The 21005-nt window shown below is 37.4% G+C and overlaps 1 protein-coding gene across 7 annotated transcripts in view; it reads left to right on the top strand.

The window, feature by feature from the left end:
- Positions 1–21005, top strand: part of LOC150085649 (cilia- and flagella-associated protein 206) — a 465016-nt gene that overhangs the window by 283360 nt on the left and 160651 nt on the right. For 6 of the 7 annotated variants that reach the window (XM_090373411.1, XM_090373412.1, XM_090373415.1 and 3 more), the window contains one exon: positions 17551–17655. The exons of the other annotated variant lie outside the window; for it this stretch is intronic. In XM_090373411.1, coding sequence (XP_090229537.1) covers positions 17551–17655 — 105 coding nt within the window. The remainder of the gene's footprint in view (positions 1–17550; positions 17656–21005) is intronic. 7 annotated transcript variants of the gene reach the window in all.

The raw sequence follows: 21005 nt of genomic DNA, 5'->3' as shown, positions 1-21005 counted from the left end.
ACAACAAACATTACAAAATCATCTAGCTGACTGCCAGAGTTTACTTCACCTCTGGCATTCCCCTTCCTGAATAACTTCTCATGTGTGAATGTAGATGCAAAATACTCGTTTAGTTTGTTAGCCACACGAGCAGAATCCTCAACTGTTGAACCATCAATATCCAGTCGACCAATCTGATTCATTCCTTTCCTTCTAGAGCTTACATAGATAAGGAACTCTTGTCTGTTTTTATTTGCATCCTTTGCCAAGGATTTCTTATAATCTGCCTTTGCCTGTCTAATCTCCTTTGTGACTTGGTTACAGACCAGCTTTTATCTATCATAGGCTTCCTCACCCATTAAGTTATATTATCCCATGGATTTTTCTTCTCTGCCATATGTCTCATTAATTCATCTTGCATCCACTTAGGCCCAAACCTCGAACAATATTTCTTAGTTGGTATGTAAAGCCTAGTAGCTTCCAAGATAAGTTCTTTGAATGCTTCCCATTTTGAATTTGCTGTTGGTAACATCATCAGTTGGTTCCACTGTATAAAATTTAAATACTGTTTCAGACCATTGTAGTCACCTTTACGAAAGCAAAAACCCTTCCCTTTACCCCTAATGGTAGTTACCTCTTTGAGTAAATCCCACTTCAGCACACTGTTATCACTGCCACCTAGTGGTTCCTTTATCTGCAGATTCTTAATGCATGAAGAATCACTACTGATAATCAGATCAAGAGTATTACTCCCTCTAGTTGCTTCCCAAACATGCTGATGTAGAAAACAATCATCCAATAAATCCACAAAAACCTTGCTAGTGTGTGAGTGACCAACCCACAAATTCCAGTCAGTATCTGGAAAATTAAAATCCCCCATTATAAGACTCTCTGATTTTCTGGCCCCACTCTATTTCCCTGTACAGTTCCATATTATGCTCATCAGAGTCATTAGGCCTATACCACACTCCTACTCTCAATTTTGATTTCCCAGTGCTTATGTCACACCAAACTGACTCGACACTGCACTGTCCAGTGATGTCGACTGGCTTCACTTCCTTGGATTTTATGTGTTTCTTAACTAATAGCACAACCCCTCCTCCCTTCTTATCCTGTCTATCCTTTCTTACTCATTGTACTCCCCAAATTCCAGTTATTCCAGTTCTGCATTCCTTATATCTGTGTGACACCATGTCTCTGATATCCCAACAATATCTGCATTTGATGTTTTGAGCAATACCCCAAATTCATCAAATTTATTTACCAAACTCCTAGCACTGGTGTACACGCAAGTATACATGCACCTGTTCCTATTCTTAGCTACCCTAACACAACCCATTTGTTTACTTGTACTGCAATGACTCCCAGCAGCCTCTGAAATATCCTGCATCTTATTTTCCAGGCTGCTGCTCATTCCAATAGAAGCAGTGCAAGAATCACTTTCACCTCTGCCAGTGGCTACTGTTAATCTATCAGTCCGTGCATCCCCCCAAGCTAGCAGTTTTCCGACCCACCTAACACTGCCTCGATAGCATCAGCAAACATTCTTGCACCCTTTCTATTTAAGTGTATCCCATCCCTGTAGAAGCAGTCTCTCCTGTTAACAAGTACAGACCAGGCTGAAAAAAATTCTACCACTTGAGCCTTGCACAATCTTTCCAGGGCCAAATTCATCGACAAGGCTCTCATCATATACTCCCTCCTATCGTGTCTGCGCAGAATTGCAGACACTTTCAAATTCAACCCTAATTCCCGGCTTTTTTTCAACAGTGATCTGTACTTGTTAAGTAATTCTGCCGGTCTCCTACTCATTAGTGCCAACGTGTACAATTATATCACCTTTTGTGCCCTTAAAAGATGATATCCGCACAACGTCATCAACCTTTGCTCCTGGCAGATATACCCTGGTCCTGTCCTACCTATTCTTTTTACAAAGCATGTTCCCCGTTTCCCTGACAACAGAGTCACCAACAACTACTAGTTTCTGTGGGACCAGAGCATTCTGCCTTGGGGGTTGCCGCTGTGTTGCATGATGACCAAGTGCAAGCTCTGGCTTTGATGTGGGCAGCTGAGTACTTGATGGGCCCCTCAATTTAGATCCTTCGAAGGCATCCACCCTGTCCTTCAAGCTCTCATATAGGCCCATAAGAACGCTGAGTTGTCGCCTGATTTCCTTACTTCGTGCACACACAAAGACATCCTCCATGGCAATATCATGTCCCGTACCCGATTGCTCCACAAACGTCATGCAAGCACTGCATTTTAAAAGGCTGTGATTCAGAGGGCAACTGCACCCCCCCCCCTCAGTTCTTCCCTGTGCCATAGCACTCCCATTAGCTGGGAAGAAAGTGAATTCAGGTAACTAAGAGATATATCATGCAAATGGACTATCTAACAACTCCTGGAGTTTACTTGTGGCTCACTCCATCTATGATTACATTGTATCTGTTAATGGGACATGGTTCCCTCAGAGCCAAGCTTTTTGAGCATGGGCTAGAGCCAGACCTGCAGTGCACATGTGGCAGCCAGGAGACTTAGGACCATGTCCTGTTACACTGTCCACAATCTTCCCAACTTAGGATGGGTCTCGTTAGTCTTGTCTCAAATCTTTCAGATGACAATATAAGCATTCTGTTGAGAATGCTGGAAACTTCAATGCCTTACAAATTTTCTCAACAGCTGTTTTCACAAAAGACTTGAATTGAGGTCTCTGACCACTCAAAGATCCTGATGTCTTGTTCAAGGTGTGTAAGCACTTTTATATTGTATTATAGAGTAATTTGAATGTAGACAAGATGGTTGAATTTACTTTAGATTAAGATTTACAAGATATGAAGGATACAAATCAGAGATTAAAATTCTCTTGGAGGGTTGATTCTAATATCCTAATTGCTTTCATGTGACTGCCTATTAGAGGAGCTGGACTGGGTTTTCCTCTTGAATACCTTGCTGGCATTGGACAGCCTGGAATTTAGATTAACTTTGGGAAATATGGGTTTAAATAACCTACAAGATTGTATATATGAGCCTATTGGGCTCCAAGTGTGCAAAACTGTCATTGATCTAGAAATGAATTACAGCAATTGGCTGCTTTGGGCTGTAAATCTACTAGACTTCAGAATGCCATATGTCTTTAGTTTTTGGGACCATCTGGCCCATATTTGTAACTTAGCAACCAAATTAAATTACTTAATTTATATGAATTTTCTAGCCCCTTTTGATGGACTGTTATCAGTCATACAGAAACTTTCAAATTTGATATTTTTTGAAAAATATCAAATTTGAAAGAAATACAGAAACTTTCAAATTTGATATTTTATGAATTGGTTTCAATGGTCATCAGACTGGTTAACATGGCCACTACCTCGATTTCACCATTGACTGTATTATAAGTGTTTCTAAGAGCAAATTAAGTGATTTTAACTGAATTTTGAACTGTTTGACTGTTCAAAGACCTGATTACAGCTGTGGAACTACAAGTTCTGATATCTACAGTTATTACAAGAACTATTCTCTTCCAGACTGGATCTTCTTAGTGATAGTGTTTTTAAGTGTTTTCACAGAGTTTTTAAAGTGCTGTCAAAATGTTTTTGGAACCGATATATAGATCAGAAACCTGGATACTTCTATAAAACTTCTAGAACTGTTTCTGTAGGTGTATTTCATCTTTGACTTCTAGTTGGAGCCCACCTTGAAGAATTGACTGGGAAAGAACCACGGTTGTAGATAAAGGCAAGACTTGCCTTTTAACTTGAACAATTTGCAGAATGCCTGCTAATTTTGGTTTTACTGACCAGTGATGACTGGATGGCCCGTATGATGGCCTATAGATGACCGGATGATCTATATGTAAATTATGTACATAGAATAGCTACTTTTGACCTAAATTGGGTCTTTTCAACCTGAAACACAAGTTGAAAACAACCACTGTTAATTTTTTTTTTTTTTTTTTTTTGCTGGTACACAGGATTGGGCATGCTGGGTATGGGATTGTTTTATGCTGACACCCATCATTATTGAACTACTTCCAGCAGTCGCAGGATCAGTGTATAATTGCACATACATATAGATGAACAGTGCACTGTTGAGTCAGTTTGGTGTGACATAAGCACTGCGAAAGCAAAAATAAGAGTAGGAGTGTGTTATAGGCCTAATGACTCGAATGAGTACAGTGAACAATTGTACAGAGAAATAGAGTGGGCTAGTAAATCGGAATGTCTTATAATGGGGGATTTTAACTTCCCAGATAAGGACTGGAACTTGTGGGTTGGTCACTCACACACTAGTCAGAATTTTGTGGATTTATTGGATGATTGTTTTCTGTAGCAGCATGTTCGAGAGGCAACCAGAGAGGGTAATACTCTCGATCTGGTTATCAGCAGTCATCATTCATGTATTAAGAATTTGCAGATAAAGGAACCACTAGGTGGCAGTGATCACAGTGTACTGATGTGGGATTTACTTAAAGATTTAATTACCATCAGGGGTAAAGGAAAGGGTTTTTGCTTCCGTAAAGGTGAGTACAGTGGTCTCCGACAGTTTTTAAATTCTGTACAGTGGGATCAACTGATGATGTTACCAACAGTAAATTCTAAGTGGGAAGCATTCAAGGAATTAATCGTGGATGCTACTAAAAGTTTCATACCTATTAAGAAATGTTGTTCAAGGTTTAGGCCTAAATGGTTATCTAATGAACTAATGAGACTCGTAATTGAGAAGAAAAATGCATGGGATGCATATAAATTATCAAGCGACTCAGAAGCCTATGGCAGGTATAAGCTAGTCTGTAATCAGGTGACAAAGGAGGTTAGGCAGGCGAAGGCAGATTACGAGAAATCCTTGGCAAAAGATGCTAAGAAAAACAGAAAGGATTTCTTTACTTATATAAACTCTAAAAGGAAAGGGATGAATCTGATTGGTCCACTTGATATTGATGGTTCGACTGTTGATGATCCTGCTCAGATAGCAAACAAACTGAATGAGTATTTTGCATCTACATTCACACAAGAGGAATTATTAAGGTTTGAAAAAGGCAGAAGGTTATCAAATTGTAGCAGGATACTTAATGATTTTGGAATAACTGAAAGCAAAGTAGAGGAGAAATTGTTCAAGTTAAACATAAGAAAGGCACCTGCGGTGGATGGGATCTATCCAGTTATATTAAAGGAGGCGGCAAAGCAACTAAGCAAACCCTTAGCCATAATTATGAGAGCGTCCTTGGACTCAGGGGAGGTTCCCACGGACTGGAGATGTGCAAATGTATCTCCAATTCACAAAGGGGGATCGAAGGGTGACACGAGTAATTACAGACCAATTAGTTTAACTTCTGTTCCGGGTAAAATAATGGAGTCACTGGTTAAAGATGCATTGCAAGATCTAGACAAGACTGCAGCAATAATTCAGACACAGCATGGATTTGTTAAGGGAAAGTCTTGTCTGACAAATTTGATAGAATATTATGATGTGGTTACAAAGGAACTGGATGCAAAAAATAATTTTGATATCATATATTTGGATTTCAGGAAAGCTTTTGACACTGTTGCGCATGGAAGACTATTGTACAAATTGGAGCAGAATGGTATTAAGCGTAAGTTGCTACAATGGATAAAAGGATGGTTAAGTGGGAGAAGACAGAGGGTGGTAATCAATGGATGCTGCTCTTCTTGGACTAATGTTATTAGTGGAGTCTCACAGGGTTCGGTGTTAGGTCCACTGTTGTTTTGTATATTTATCAATGATATTGATGAAGGTATATCAGGCTTAATGTCGAAGTTTGCAGATGATACAAAGGTTGGCAGGGTTGTTAATGACAGTAATGGCAGTGTGCTACTGCAACAGGATCTAGATAATTTTGGCAGATGGGCTAAGAAGTGGCAACTGAAGTTTAACCTTGACAAATGCAAAGTACTGCATATGGGTAGAAGTAACCCCAGAGAAACATACCAACTGTGTGGTACTACACTTAAGGTGGTAGAAAATGTAAAAGACCTGGGAGTAATTGTGCAGTTAGATATGAAGTTTTCTGAGCAATGCAGACAGGCTGCCAGGGCAGGTCATGGGGTTTTGTCAATGATATATAGGAATTTTGTTAGCAGGGAAAAGGAGGTGATTATCCCTCTGTATAAGGCAATGGTCAGGCCACGCCTTGAATACTGTGTACAGGTCTGGAGGCCTCATTTTAGGAAGGATGTAGATTTACTTGAGTGTGTACAGAGAAGGGCAACAAGATTGGTGAGGGGAATGAAGGGATCCTCTTACCAAGAGAGGCTTAAGTTCTGAAAATTGCGGTGGCTAGAGACTAGGCACTTGCGCGGTGATCTGATTGAAGTGTATAAGGCCTTGAATGGGTTGAGTACGCTGAATTCTAATGGGATCCTTCCACTTGTTCAGATTACGAACCTAAGGGGGCATAAATTCAAATTAAGAAAAGACAGATGTAGAATAGATGTGCGGAAATTTGCCTTTAGCCAGCGGGTGGTTAATTGCTGGAACAAACTTCCATCTGTCATTGTGGAAGTTGATAGGTTGAATAAATTTAAGGAGGAACTGGACAGGCATTTGGAGGGAATGGTGTGATTTTTTTTTTTTTGGCTGATGCTGCATAAGCTCATACACTTTCTTTCTTGCATCACATGCCACTACTACTACTACATTGTGATAGTCAACCCAGTGTTGGCTGCTACCTGGTGGCAAAGTCACACATAATGCTGCTTCAATAGCAACAATAAATATTCTTACACCCTTTCTATTTAAATGCATCCCATTCCTGGAGAAGCAGTCTCTCCTGTTAACAAGCATTTGACTATGCTGAAAAAAATTCTACCCCATGAGTTATGCACAATCTATCTCTAGAGCCAAATTGATTAACAAGGCTCATAGCATATACTCTCTCTTATCTTGTCTGGGTAGAATTGCTGACACTTAAATTTAATCCTAACACAACTGTTTTTCCAACATTGCTCTACATCATCAACTTTTACCCCTGGCAGACATACCCTGGTTCTATTCCCAATTTCCTGACAATAGTCACTAATAATAGATACCTCCTATGGGATTCTGTCCTGGGGATTACCTCTGTGTTTCCTGATGCTGAAGTGTGAGCCCTGGCATTGAGTTGGTCAGCTGAGTGCTTGATGGGTCCCCTTTTTAATACCTTCAAGGGCATCCACCCTACTCTTCAAGCTGTCATAAAGGCCCATCACAATGCTCAGGTGGCACCTCATTTCTACACACCCTTTACACTGAGCACACTCAAAGACATCCTTTGTTTGAGAACCTTCTGTCTTTGAGCACACTCAAAGACAGAAGGTCCTCAAACATTGCATGAACAGCAAATTTCTTCAGGCTATAATTCACAGGAGAATTATCCTGTTCAGTTCTCCACTGTGCCACAGCACTCCCACTGCTTCAAGCTCATTGCTTTTTTGCCCCAGTCTGTAGCATGATTTCCATTTAAATTCAGCATAATTGAGAATACTACACCAAACTAACACATAAATGCGATAATAACACTATTTCACCATATCCTGAAAGAGGCCTCTGAGGTCGGGAAAACTCATGTCTAAGAATATATAAATTCATACACCGACCATTGAATAAAATTTAAAATTTAATATGACTACAATCTTTACACAAAAAAAAAAAAAAAAAAATATTTACAATAAAACTATTACGGAATGCTAAAAACTGTAATAAAAGATCATTTACAATAAAATTTGCTAAAATATAAAACATTAAAAGCGCTAAAAATCTGAAGCTTTCGGGAGTGTCAGCTCCCTTCTTCAACAGTGATATGACTTCCTGCAACATCTCTTTAAGTAGCAGGCTCACGGTACCTCCACACGTGGTATTTCTCCACGTGGTTCAATTGGCACATGGTCAGAACTGGAAGCGGAAATGTCTCGGGAACGTGGCAAAGAAATCATCAAATCTCCCCGGAGGACGCTATTATTTTGGATCGTGCACATGGATACTGGGAGCGTAAATGGCTCGAGGGTTTACAGATTAGTTCATCCAGTAGGAATACAATAAACAGAGATAGAGGTATACGTATTAATCCTATCTTTGAAACAATTATATTAAGGTCGGATGAACGATTTTCCGCTTCCAGTTCTGACCATGTGCCGATTGAACCACATGGAGAAATACCACGTGTGGAGGTACCGTGAGCCTGCTACTTAAGGAGATGTTGCAGGAAGTCATATCACTGTTGAAGAAGGGAGCTAACGCTCCCGAAAGCTTCAGATTTTTAGCGCTTTTAATGTTTTATATTTTAGCAAATTTTATGGTAAATGATCTTTTATTACAGTTTTTAGCATTCCGTAATAGTTTATTGTAAATATTTTTTTTTTTTTTTTTTTGTGTAAAGATTGTAGTCATATTAAATTTTAAATTTTATTCAATGGTCGGTGTATGAATTTATATATTCTTAGACTATTTCACCAGTTATGCAGCAATAATACATACTAGACAATCAAGTTTATGTTATATGAATTGCATTATATGTATTATGCTATGCTGTTTTGTTTGTAAAATAATAAGTTAATTATAACAGATAATAAAATATCTGACTAATGCCAACCTACGTGATTCAAACTAACCACAATTAACAATTAAAACACTAGAATTTCCCTACCACACACTACTGTATAAGTCATGAGATATGGTATTTGTGCCAAATCACCAATACAATGCTTCTGCATGTATTAAATCATGATTTACAGAGTTTCTTGCTGAAATTAAAAGAAACTAACAAATGTGACTAAAACTATTAAGTTATTTATTAAAGACAATTTAACATGTTAATTAAGGGACAAGAATATTAAAAAACTTTTATTAATATTCTTGTCCCTTGCCATGATGCTTAGTGGCTTAATGTGATCTTTAACTACCTTCATGCAAAACCTGCTTTTCTGCTGCCCTCTCATGGTAGTAGTACTACAATGACAGTATGCTAGTTTCACAATGTAGTTAATTTTTCCCTAAATTTTGAAAAATCTACCTTTCTGAAACTTAATGTTATACAACTCCAGTAGGGCATATGTTGTAGAAAGATTATGCCATGACTATATTCAGACAGTGCAGAACATGGCTGGGCATAATCTTTCTACAGCTATACAAATTTATTAACTTGTTCCTTTTAATTATTTAATCTATGCTCTAAATTGTCTGTGTCATTTTCAGCTTTCATAACTTTTTGTTTTTGTGTAACTGTTCCATGCCCAATACTGTATCTAAATTTTTAATTCCTTCAGAGATTCCTGAACATTTTGAGAAACTAATATTTAACAGCACAGTATCATTTGGAGTAACATTGCAACCTCAGAAATTATAGCATATCACTCTAACTTTAATAACTTTCCTATACTTCTATGAATTTAAAAAAAAAAAAAAATTTAATTGAATTTAAAATGTTACCATTCTGTTCAGTTTTCATAAAAATTTATCTTCTTCAAGTTTCGTTAAAGTAAATTATATACTTGATATTGTCATAAGTGCTGTAGCATGGTGAGTGTTTTTTTTTTTTTTTTATCTTTTTATTGGTTTCTCACCACTTCTACAGATACAATACTTGAAATTGGCATAATTGCTATCTGCAGCCGATATAAAGTACTGTATTTTCCAAATATAAAGATGTCCATATATGATCTTGAAATGAAAAAATATTTTATACACATGGCGATTTTAAACACTGAAAAATCAAGGTCAAACTAATTGTGGAACTCATAATGAGAAATACCAACATATGGAATACTTGAAAAATTGGAGTTGCTGCATATATGAAATTTCTGCATATATGAAATAAAATCAAAATTCATATGCATTAAATGCATTCAATTTTAATCATGCAGAGACGTTCTGCTCTCATTGAAGATCAAGTGTTGAGGTTGGGTTTATGTTCAACTTAGATACATATACAAATATACTCAGTTCTGCCTAAGTTATTAATATATTTTTTAAATCATATCACTTGAATAGGTGGATCTGCTATATTTAAAAATCTGAGATACAACCAGAACAGCTGCTTTGAAGCTTAGCTTCTCATCACTGGTAAGAAGTCTCTATTAGCAAACGTATTCCGAACTGTGAATAATATATTTTGTCTAAGTCAGCGTTTCCCAAACTGGGATCCGTGAACCCCTGAGGATCCATATACCAGTTCCAGAGGGCCTGAAAAGCGGTGGCCAACCATATGCATATTATAAGAAATATAACAGTTAAATGTAAAGATGGAAGTGTAAGTTACACAGAATGCCAAAAGCCAAGAATAAAAAGTAGGATGTGGAGAGGATGGTGGTTATACCAACTGTACTACCCACAAGGTTATATTTCTTATAATATGCATATATTATTATTATTATTGCTCTTATATTATTTCTCCCTGATTGAGGGTTCCACCTCGTGACGGGTATTGCTACCAAGTACACAGGGTGGTTGTTGCTATGTCTGGTGTTACTGTTGGTCGAGGAACTCTCTGACTATCCTACAGGTGTTCAGGATTGAGACTTCTGGAGTTCCTTGTAGGTGTTCGCTAGGGGGCCTATTGCTTCTAGGCTGTTATGTAGGGTCTTTGGCACCATACCTGTGGTTGATACGATGATCAGGATGGTCGTTACTTGTTGCATATGCCACATCTCTTTGATCTCCTGTCTTAGGTTCGTCTACTTCCTGATTTTTTCCCCATGGGTTTTCTGCAGGTTGCCAGTGTTGGATACAGCAAAATCAGATAGGTAGTCTTTTCCTTCTTGTCCACAAGGGTTATGTCCGGTCTGTTTTGCAGGATTGTCCTATCTGTTATTATGGTGTGGTCCCAGTAAAGCTTATGGGTTGGAGCCTCTAGTACTGTCTGAAATTTGTACTTGTAGTCTCATACACTTTCTTCTTATTATTATTATTATTAGCCATATGGTGCAAGGAAGCCTGAGGCTTATGCTGTACCAGCCAAAAAAAATTTCTGAATTACCCAGAGAGAGAGAGAGAGTCGGAAGTAGAAGGGAATCAACAAGAAAGAGAAGAATGATGATATCCAACTCAGGACCCTGGGTGTGCCAAGCCCATATCACAATCCAGATTGTGATATGGGCTTGGCACACCCAGATGTGAGCCCCTGGGGTTATATATATATATATATTCATCTGCATCCTTTGCTGCTGCTTTGCATGCTCTGGTGCATTTGTCATATTTTTATTTTTCCGCTTTTCCTCCCATTTTTAACTCACTGATATTTTATTTTATATTTAATATATATATACACACACATGCTTATAACACATGCATATGTTATATATAGGGGTTTGCAAACTTTTTTTTATATTTGAAAGGGTCCGTAGATATAGGGGTTTGCAAACTTTTTTTGATATTTGAAAGGGTCTGTAGATCTCAGTAGTTTGGGAATCACTGGTCTAAGTGAACAGTTAAACAGTGTATGGAAGTAAAACTTCTATTTAAAAACATAACAATTGTGTTTACCTTTAACTCCCAGAATTGGGTCAAATTTGTTCTATGCAGTGCAGTATTATGAGGATATTTCAGGACGATCTACTGTACTTTCAAAAAGGAAAATTTTGGTAATATACTGGTCAAGTCATTATGTTGGGTGAATAGATTGTGATAATCCATGAAATGATGTAGGGATATGAAATGGGATAAAAAGAAAGAAAAAGGGGAATTAATAATAAATTATCCATATGCATAGCAGAAAGCAAACATGGTAGCATATATAATTACTCCAGTTAACTGTGGTGGAAAATTTAGGAGAACCAATTGAGTGAGAAAGGAGAACCCAGTTATGTAACAGGTAAACAAGTAAATTAATATGGTTGTATGTAAGTGTGTAGTTAGTAAGTAAGAGCTTGCTGTTATAAGGTCATATGTAAGAAATCTATAAATGGAAGAACCACAACCTAAGTAACAGATGAAAATTCTTATTTATTATGTGTAATTCCCAATTTAAAAAAAAAAAAACAAAGTGTTAACTACTGTAAATTATACAGTCGATTCCGGTTATTTGGGACACATCGGGACTAGTGCATTTTGGCCAAATTAAGCGGCTGCCCCAATTATCCGAAGTTTCACATAAATACAGTAGTTAAAAATACAATGTACCCCCCCTTTACAATTAGTTCACTGTACAATCAAATCACGTTATGACGAACTCGCCATAGTAAAGTACCGTTCACTATACGATGTGCAGTAAGCGCCGGTCATTGTGATCACGTTTGTGAATTGAATTTTAATTCTATTAAACAGCGATTCTAATTAGCGAAAATAGGAGGAATGTTATCTACAGGCTATAAAAGTAAAGATATATTAAGCACAAATTTACCCTTTATTACCTTACCAATTAAAAAATTAAATGATACGGGAAATTCGGAAGAATATACGTGATAATCAGAATAATTAATACGTACTGTAATATGTACATACTAACTAAACTAGTTGACATTTCTGTTCACTGACATTTGTTGGTGGGGGCTGAAATTTAAAACAGTAAAAAGATAAGCAATCAATAACAAAAAACACTGCACACACAAATTGCAAGGAACACAATATGTGCAAGTGGGAACGGAGTAACGAGTTACAAAGCTTTAAAAATAGTAATGAAGAGAAGATTCTGAAAATTATTATTTTTTTTATATGATTGAAGATTCCATGGAAGTGTAAGCACATTTTACAATAATAACCCACAGAATTCCAGCTGTCAGTAAAATCAATAAGATCGAGTTTACGATAGATTGCACTAACAGAAAAGCCCAATAAACAGGTGACTGCTAATTGTTTTTATTGTTTTATGGTTGTGATCTCCAAAAATCCGGCCAAACTACGTGGTACGGTCAGAGAAAATCTTAGGGTAATCTCCAGTGGTGCGGTCTCCTGCCCCAATTAAATGGCATTTTGTCCCAATTAAGCGAAGTGAACTCTGGCTATTTTCTTGATTGGGTTCTGTTTTTTAAGATTTGCCCCAAATAAACGGCTGCCCCAATTAACCGGTGGCCCAAATAACCAGAATCCACTGTATTTAATGAGGAATATATGAGTACAGTTAATACATATATGTGTTATAGATGATGCAATTCATGTGTTATAGTACCTATGTATAAATTTCAGCCTGAAATCTGTGTATATGTTATATAAATATGTACATTATTCAAATTGTTATTTATCTAAAATTTGAGGAGGTTGGACTATATGATGTACTGTCTTATTGCTGTATGCACATACTAGAACTTGGAATCCTGAGAAGCATTAGCAAAGGCACATGATGCAAGAAAGCAAGCTCATATAACATCAGCAAAAAAAAAAAAACACCACCCTTCTCATTTCACCCATCCACTAGCTCCAAATGTTTATCTAGTTCTGCCTTGAATCTATTTAAGCTATCAACTTCTACAATGACAGATGGAAGTTTGTTCTAATAATCAACCACCCACTGGCTAAAGGTAAACATCCACACATCTATCCTACAACTGTCTTTCCTCAATTTCAATTTATGCCCTCTCAGGCGATTATTCGGAGCAAGAGGAAGAATCCCATCAGCATCGACCATGCTCAAACCATTCAAAGCTTTATACACCTCAATCAGATCACCTCGCAGGTGCTAGTCTCCAGACACTGTAATTTGCAAAATTTAAGCCTTTCTTCGTAAGAGCAACCCTTTGTTCCATTCACTAATCTTGATGCCCTTCTCTGTACTCATTCCAACAGCTCTACATCCTTCTTAAAATGAGGCCTCCAGACTTGTATACAGCACTCAAGGTGTGGCCTGACCATTGCCTTATACAAGGGGATAATCACCTCCTTCTTATCCCTCCTGGAAAAATTCATGTATATCATTGACAAGACACCATGACTACTCTTGCAGACCATCTGCAATGCTCAGAAAACTTCATATCTACCTGCACAATTATCTCTAGGTCCTTTTCGCTCTCTACCACTGTCAGTGTAGTACCACACATTTGATACGTTAATCTGGGGTTACTGCTTCCCATATGCAGTACTTTACATTTGTCAATGTTAAACTTCAGTTGACACCTCTCACCCCACCTTTTCCCAACTTTTTTAGATCCTGTTGCAGCAGAGTACTGTCAGAGCTGTGGGTTGTGTTTGCCCATGGCTTCAATAGAGTAGAAATCAATTGTACTCCATAAAACAAAAAATAATAATAATAGTTGTTGCTGAATGGACTACAACTAGTGTATGCATTTATATACGAATGATCACAGAGTAGGCCAGAAAATCAGAATGTCTTATAATGGGGGATTTTAATTTTTCAGATGATGATTACAATTTGTGGGTTAGCCAGTCACAGACTAGCAAGACTTTTGTGGATTTATTGGGTTACTTCTATGTCAGAGAAGCAACAAGAGGAATCAATACTCTTTATCTGGTTATCAACAGTGATTCTTCATGCATTAAGAATCTGCGGGTAAAGGACCTGCTGGGTGGCAATGATCACAGTTTAATGTGGAATTTTGTTAAAGATATAACTACTGTCAAGAGTAATGGGAAAGGCATTTGCTTTTGTAAAGGTGGCTACAGTTGTGGTTTCAGATAGTTTTTAAATTCTTTGTAGTGGAACCAACTGATGACGTTGCTATCAGCAAATTCTAAATTGGAAGCATTCAAGGAAATAATCATTGAAGCTACTAAGCGTTTCATACCAACTAAGAAATACCGTTCAAGACTTAGACCTAAATGGATAACAGATGAACTAATGACACTTTGCAGAGAAGAAAAATGCATGGAACATACAGAAATTATCAGATGATACAGAAGCTTACAGTAGATATAAACCAACCTGTAATCAAGTTTGAAAGGAAATTAAGCAATCTTAGGCAGATTATGAGAAGTTTCTTGCAAAGAATGCAAAGACTTCTATGCTTGTAGAAGGTATGGGTGAAATCACATTGGGCCACTTGATGTCAGTTGGTTAACTGCCAAGGACCCTGTTAAGGTTGCTGAGAAATTGAATAGGTATTTTTGTATCTACATTCACATATGACCAATTCTTTATGAAAGATGATGCCAGAAATTTATCACACTTTAATGGGGAGCTAAATGATTTTGCGATGATGATGGAAAGGTAAGTGGAAGAGAAATTGTTGAATCCAAACATAAAACAGATGCTGGTTGGGGAAAGGATTCTGTCCAATTATATTAAGGAAGGCAGCAAAGGAGGTTAGCAAACCCTTAGCCATAATTATGAGAGCATCCTTGGATTCAGTGGATGTCTCAGTGGACTGGAGATATGTATCCCCAATTCATATAGGGGAATCAAAATGTGACATGAATAATTACAGATCTATTAGTTAAACATCTGTCCAGGGAAAATAATGGAGTCACTGGTTAAAGAAGTAATGCAGGACCACCTATACAAGAACATAATTATACTTCAGTCACTACATGGATCTGTTAAGGGGCAGTCTTTTATAACCAGTCTAACTGGATACAATGATGCAGTGACCAAGGAACTGGATGCAAAAAATAAGTTTATCATATACTTGGCTTTCAAGAAAACGTTTGATACTATTGCAAATAAAAGACTGCTGTGGAGCAATGTGGCATTAAGGACAAGTTACTGCTATGGATGAGGGGAGGTTTAGTGGAAAAAGACAGAGAGTAGTTATCAGTGGGCAGTGCTCTTTATGGACTAATGTTATTAGTAGAGTCCTGTGGAGTTCAGTGCAGGGCCCATTGTTGTTTTCAATATTAATGATACTGATGAAAGTGTATCTGGCTTAATGTCTCAGTCTGCAGATGATACAAAGATTAAGAGAGTGGTTAATGACAGTGATCAATGTGAGTTACTGCAACAAGATCTAGGAAAATTAGATTGATTTGCTAAGAAATGGCAGTTGAGGTTTAACATCGACAAATACATTGTACTGCACATAGTAGCAATAATGCCAAAGTAACTTATCAACTGTGTGGTACTACACTTAGTGAATTGGGAAATGAAAAGGACCTGGTGGTAATTGTGAATATGAAATGAAATTGAAATGAATATGAAATTGCGATTATGGGGTAAATATGAAATTCTCTGAACAGTGTAAACATGCTGCCAGGACAGTTCAAGGGTTTTGTCAATGATATACAGAGACTTTTCATTCATGGATAAGGAAGTGATTATCTCTTTGTATATAACCTTGTCATTTTTGCACCATAACAAACCAAAACCATCTTGAGTATACAGGTGTAGAGCCCTCAATTTAGGAAGGATGTAGATCTGCTGAAATGGATGCAGAGAAAGGCAACTAAATTGGTGAAGGGAACAAAAGAGTGCTCTTACCAAAAAACATCTTCGGTTTAGCATCTGGAGACTAGGCACCTATGGGCAGTGTTGAATCCAGGGGAGTGACTGGGGGTGATTTTCACCTCCAGTGGAATAAAACCCCCCCCACTGACAAATAGCAATTTTTATTTTATGAAACACGAATTAAAAAAATTTATGTCACATAAACACAACACAAAAAAAATCACATCAACTAAGTGTGGTACTTGTTAGATGGTACTAATAACAAAATAAAATAAATAAATCACTAAAATTCAAAAGACACTAAATTTTCAAAATAATTAAATGGGCAATATTTCTGGCTACACAAATTGTAACTAAAAGCCACTATTTCAAGTGTCTGCATTTTCGTTTTATGGTTTTCAGGTTCCCTTTATTTTCACACAAACCATCTCTTGATAGTATTTCATAGAAATGGTCTACTTATGACTAATTCTTTGTTTGTATATTACAAACAAGATTGCAGGCCGCAAATAGGTTCATCAGAATTGGTTCCTGACAGATGCTATTGTAATTATAAAGTGTCCCACAGCTTTCAGGGGAAGGCTAAATGTCTGGGCAGAAAGATGAGCCTACTGCAGCCACTAATTCAATCGTCAGCAGTTTCACTTATGGTTTTCACATTTCCTTCATTTTTGTTTTTCACAGCAAGAGTCTACTTGTGGCTAATTCTTCCTTTGTATACTGCAAACAAGATGGTTTGGTCGCAACCTATAAACAATACCTTTTATAACCTTTTTTATTATATATTCATCTGTACTGTGATATTGAATGAAGTAAGCTTAGAAGGCCCAAATGAGTTATCGGAAAATTTAATAAATGAAGTGATTGATACACATGCAAAGAAAAATAAAATTATTCCAATACAGTACTTGCATGTTTGATTATAATTTGTATTTGTATAAATTTTTTTTTTTTTTTTTTTTTTTTTTACAATTTTTAATCGGTGATTTTCATATTATTAAATTGTGATTATTGTCAGTAATGTGGTTTTTGTGAACTGACTATTAGTATTTAAATGTTAAATAATAAATATTTCCTTTGTTTTCTCATATTTCCTTATTATAACATTCATAAATATGCATAATCTGTATATTTATATTTATGCATATTATGTATAAAAATGCATAAATATAAATATACAGATTTGTTTGTAACATATACATATGTTGTTATAATTTAATTGGACATAAAAAGTTATATTATACTAAGGATTTTAAAACATTAATTAAAGGTAATATTTTTATTTGAAACTCACAAAGTCATAACTTTATTTTCAGCCCCTTTTTGTTAGTGTAACTCAAGTATGGAATCTGATACAAGAAGAAGTAGTGCTCCTCAGTACATATTCAAGTATTGCTAGAAACTTGAGATCTTTTGTTGAGGTACAAAAGGTTACTTATGTAAATTTTGCAATAAAATTTTCATTTTAGCTAGATATACAGAGAGCCTTTTTCTTTTCTAAATAGATTAAAATATTACTTTCTAAGTTATCTAGGTAGCAGATAACTTCATCTGTAATCTGGTAATGGTAAGCCCACTTATTTTTTCTGATAGAATCTCTATTATCAGTTATTGCAACCACACTTATCAGTTTGTTTAATTCTACTGTGTGATTCCCTCCCCTGAGATCCCCATATATTTCTATGTGTATATCTGTACTAATATCACTTTTAGACATTTCCTTTTGATCTGTTAAATTTATTTGTTGCTGTTGTTGTTGTTGTTTTTTAGGAGCATTAGCAACTAAGGCCATATTGCTCCAGGATATGCGATGGTCATTCCCTGACCTTTCCACATTCTCCGTATTTGGTGGTGACGGGCTCGAACCCCGGTCTAATCAAGAAGCATGTGCTACGCACTGTTGCTGCTGCTCCTTCCCACCTGGCTACGGAGGTGCCCTTATTTGTTGCATTTATCATTTTCTAAACTCAAAAAAACCACCCTATTTTTTCACTTCCTTTCTTTCTGTGAAACTTGACATTCACCAATCTTTCTTTCATAACAGTGAATTAATTTTACTTGGTAATTTTAATGTTCATAGCTCCAGCAGGCTTTTAATTTTCTAGTTGTCTGGATCCATGTGTTAGGGATGTTGAGGCTTTTGATCTTACTGATAACTTGACACTTGTTTATTTACCCAGTAGAATAGCAAACAATCCTAATCACACAACTAACAACACCTTTGATTGAACACCCTTCAAAGTATGCAGTTAATGTTAGCTGTCCTCTGGGTAACTCACATCACTCAGTGATCAAATAGGTCACCGAGCTATTTAGTATAGCTTATGTTCCATAGCTCGGTGACCTATTTGATCACTGAATGATGCGAATTACCCTCAGGCCATCTGACCTCACAAGAATATAAAATGATACACCAATGAGCCAAAACATTATAACCAGTGAGTCGTTATGCAAATCGAAGCAACTGCAATTGACCTAAAGAGGTTAGGTAGGGGGAAAGCAGATTACAAGAAATCTTTGGCAAAGGATACAAAGAAAAACAGCAAAGAGTTCTTTACTTATGTAAGCTCTAGAAGGAAAGGGATGAATCAGATTGGGCCACGTAACATAGATGGGTTGACTATTGATGATCATGCTCAGGTAGCTGATAAACTGAATGAGTATTTTGCATCTACATTCACACATGAGGACTTATTCAATGAGAGGAATGCCAGAAGTTTATCAACCTCTAACAGGGAGTTAAGTGATTTTGTAATAACTGCTTACTACTTAAAAATTGAAATGCTGCTACTCAAACAGGAAGTATAACAGCATAGATCCCATCCACCTGGGGTGGATGGGATCTATGCTGTTATATTAAAGAAGGCATCAAAGGAAGTAAGCAAACTCATAGCTCCAAATGTAAACCCTTAGAGGCAAATGTATCACCAATTCACGAAGGAGGATTCAAAAGGTGACACAAGTAACTATAGAGCTGTTAGTTTAACTTGTGTTCCAGGGAAAATAAAGGTTAAAGAAGCATTGGAGGATCATCTAGAAAAGACTGCAGTAATAGTTAAGACACAGCATGGGTTTGTTAAAGGGAGGTCTTGTCTGACCAGTTTCATTGGATACTATGATGTGGTCACAGAAGAACTGAATGCCAAAAGTAATTTTGGTATCATATACTTGGATTTCAGGAAAGCTTTTGATACTGTTGCACATGAAAGACTGCTGTACAAATTGGAGAGGTATGGCATTAAGGGTAAGTTCCTAGAATGGATAAATGGATGGTTGAGTGGGAGACGACAGAGAGTGGTAATCAATGGACTCTGCTCTTCATGTACAAATGTTATTAGTGGAATTCCCCAGTGTTTGGTGTTGGGCCATTGTTGTTTTGTATATTTATCAGTGATATTGATGAAGGTATATCAGGTTTAATGCCCAAGTTTGCAGATGATATATAAATGTTGGCAGGGTTGTTAACAACAGTAAAGACAGTATGCTACTCCAACAGGATCTAGATAAGTTGGGCAGATGGGCTGAGAAGTGGCAACTGAAGTTTAACATAGACAAATGTAAAGTACTGCATATGGGTAGCAATAAAAGAAGAGAAACTTGCCAACTGTGTGGTACTACACTCAGGGAAGTGGAAAGTGAAAAAGACCTGTGGATAATTGTGCAGTCAAATATGAAGTTTGCTGAGCAGTGCAGACGGGCTGCCCTGGCAGGTCATGAAGTCTTGTCAAAGATATATAGGAATTTTGCTGATAGGGATGTGATTATCCCGTTATACAAGGCAATGGTCAAGCCACACCTAGAGTACTGTGTACAGGTCTGGAGGCCTCATTTTAGGAAGGATGTAGAGTTGCTAGAACGAATACAAAGAAGGGCAACAAGATTGGTGATGGGAACAAAGGGGTGCTCTTACAAAGAAAGGATTAAGTTCTGCAAATTGCAGCACCTACAGAGTAGGCATCTGTGAAGTGAGCTGATTGAGGTGTATAAGGCCTTGAATGGGTTGAGCAAGCTGAATGATTATGGTATTCTTCTTCTTCTTGCTCAGATTAAGAACCTGAGGGGGGCATAGATTCAAATTGAGGAAAGACAGTTTTAGAATAGATGTGCAGAAATTTGCCTTTAGTCAGCGGGTGGTTGATTGGTGGAACAGACTTCCATGTTTTGTTGTGGAAGTTGACAGCCTAAATAAATTTAAGGCTGAGCTGGACAGGCATTTGGAATGAATGGAGGAGTGAAAGGGGATGCTGATGCTGCATAAGCTTGCTTTCTTCCATCCTTTGCCTCTACAAATGCTAATGCTAACTACGGTGCGTGCATGTGTTGGGTACTGAGCTCTGTTAATCAGTGTTACTCTTGTTCTTCAGGTGGGAAAGGCAGCGAACTTAAGCAAGTTTGACAAAGGCCAGATTGTAATGGCCAGACAACTGGGTCAGAGCATATCCGAAACGGCATGGCTGGTGGGGTGCTCATGGTCAGCCGTTAGTAGTACTTACCAAAAGTGGTCCCAGGAAGGAAACCTATTAACCTATTAACCGCCGGCAAGATGTTGGATGACCACAGCTCATCGATGCTTGAGGTGAGCAAAGGCTCTCCTGGATGGTATGTGGCAACTGTGGCACAACTTGCTGGTAATTGGATTGCTGGTGACGGCAGTAATGTGTCTCATCACACAGTACATCGAACTCTGCTGAAAATGGGGATGCGTTGCCGCAGGCCGCTCCGAGTGCACATGCTAATCATGGTTCACTGGCGACAGCACCTACAATGGGCA

Source organism: Mastigoproctus giganteus, chromosome 5 (assembly GCF_048544385.1).
Source record: "Mastigoproctus giganteus isolate SK-2022 chromosome 5, ASM4854438v1, whole genome shotgun sequence".
Lineage (NCBI taxonomy): Eukaryota > Metazoa > Arthropoda > Arachnida > Uropygi > Thelyphonidae > Mastigoproctus > Mastigoproctus giganteus.
Note: the sequence above shows the minus strand (reverse complement) of the source record. Positions and strands in the feature narration are given on the sequence as shown.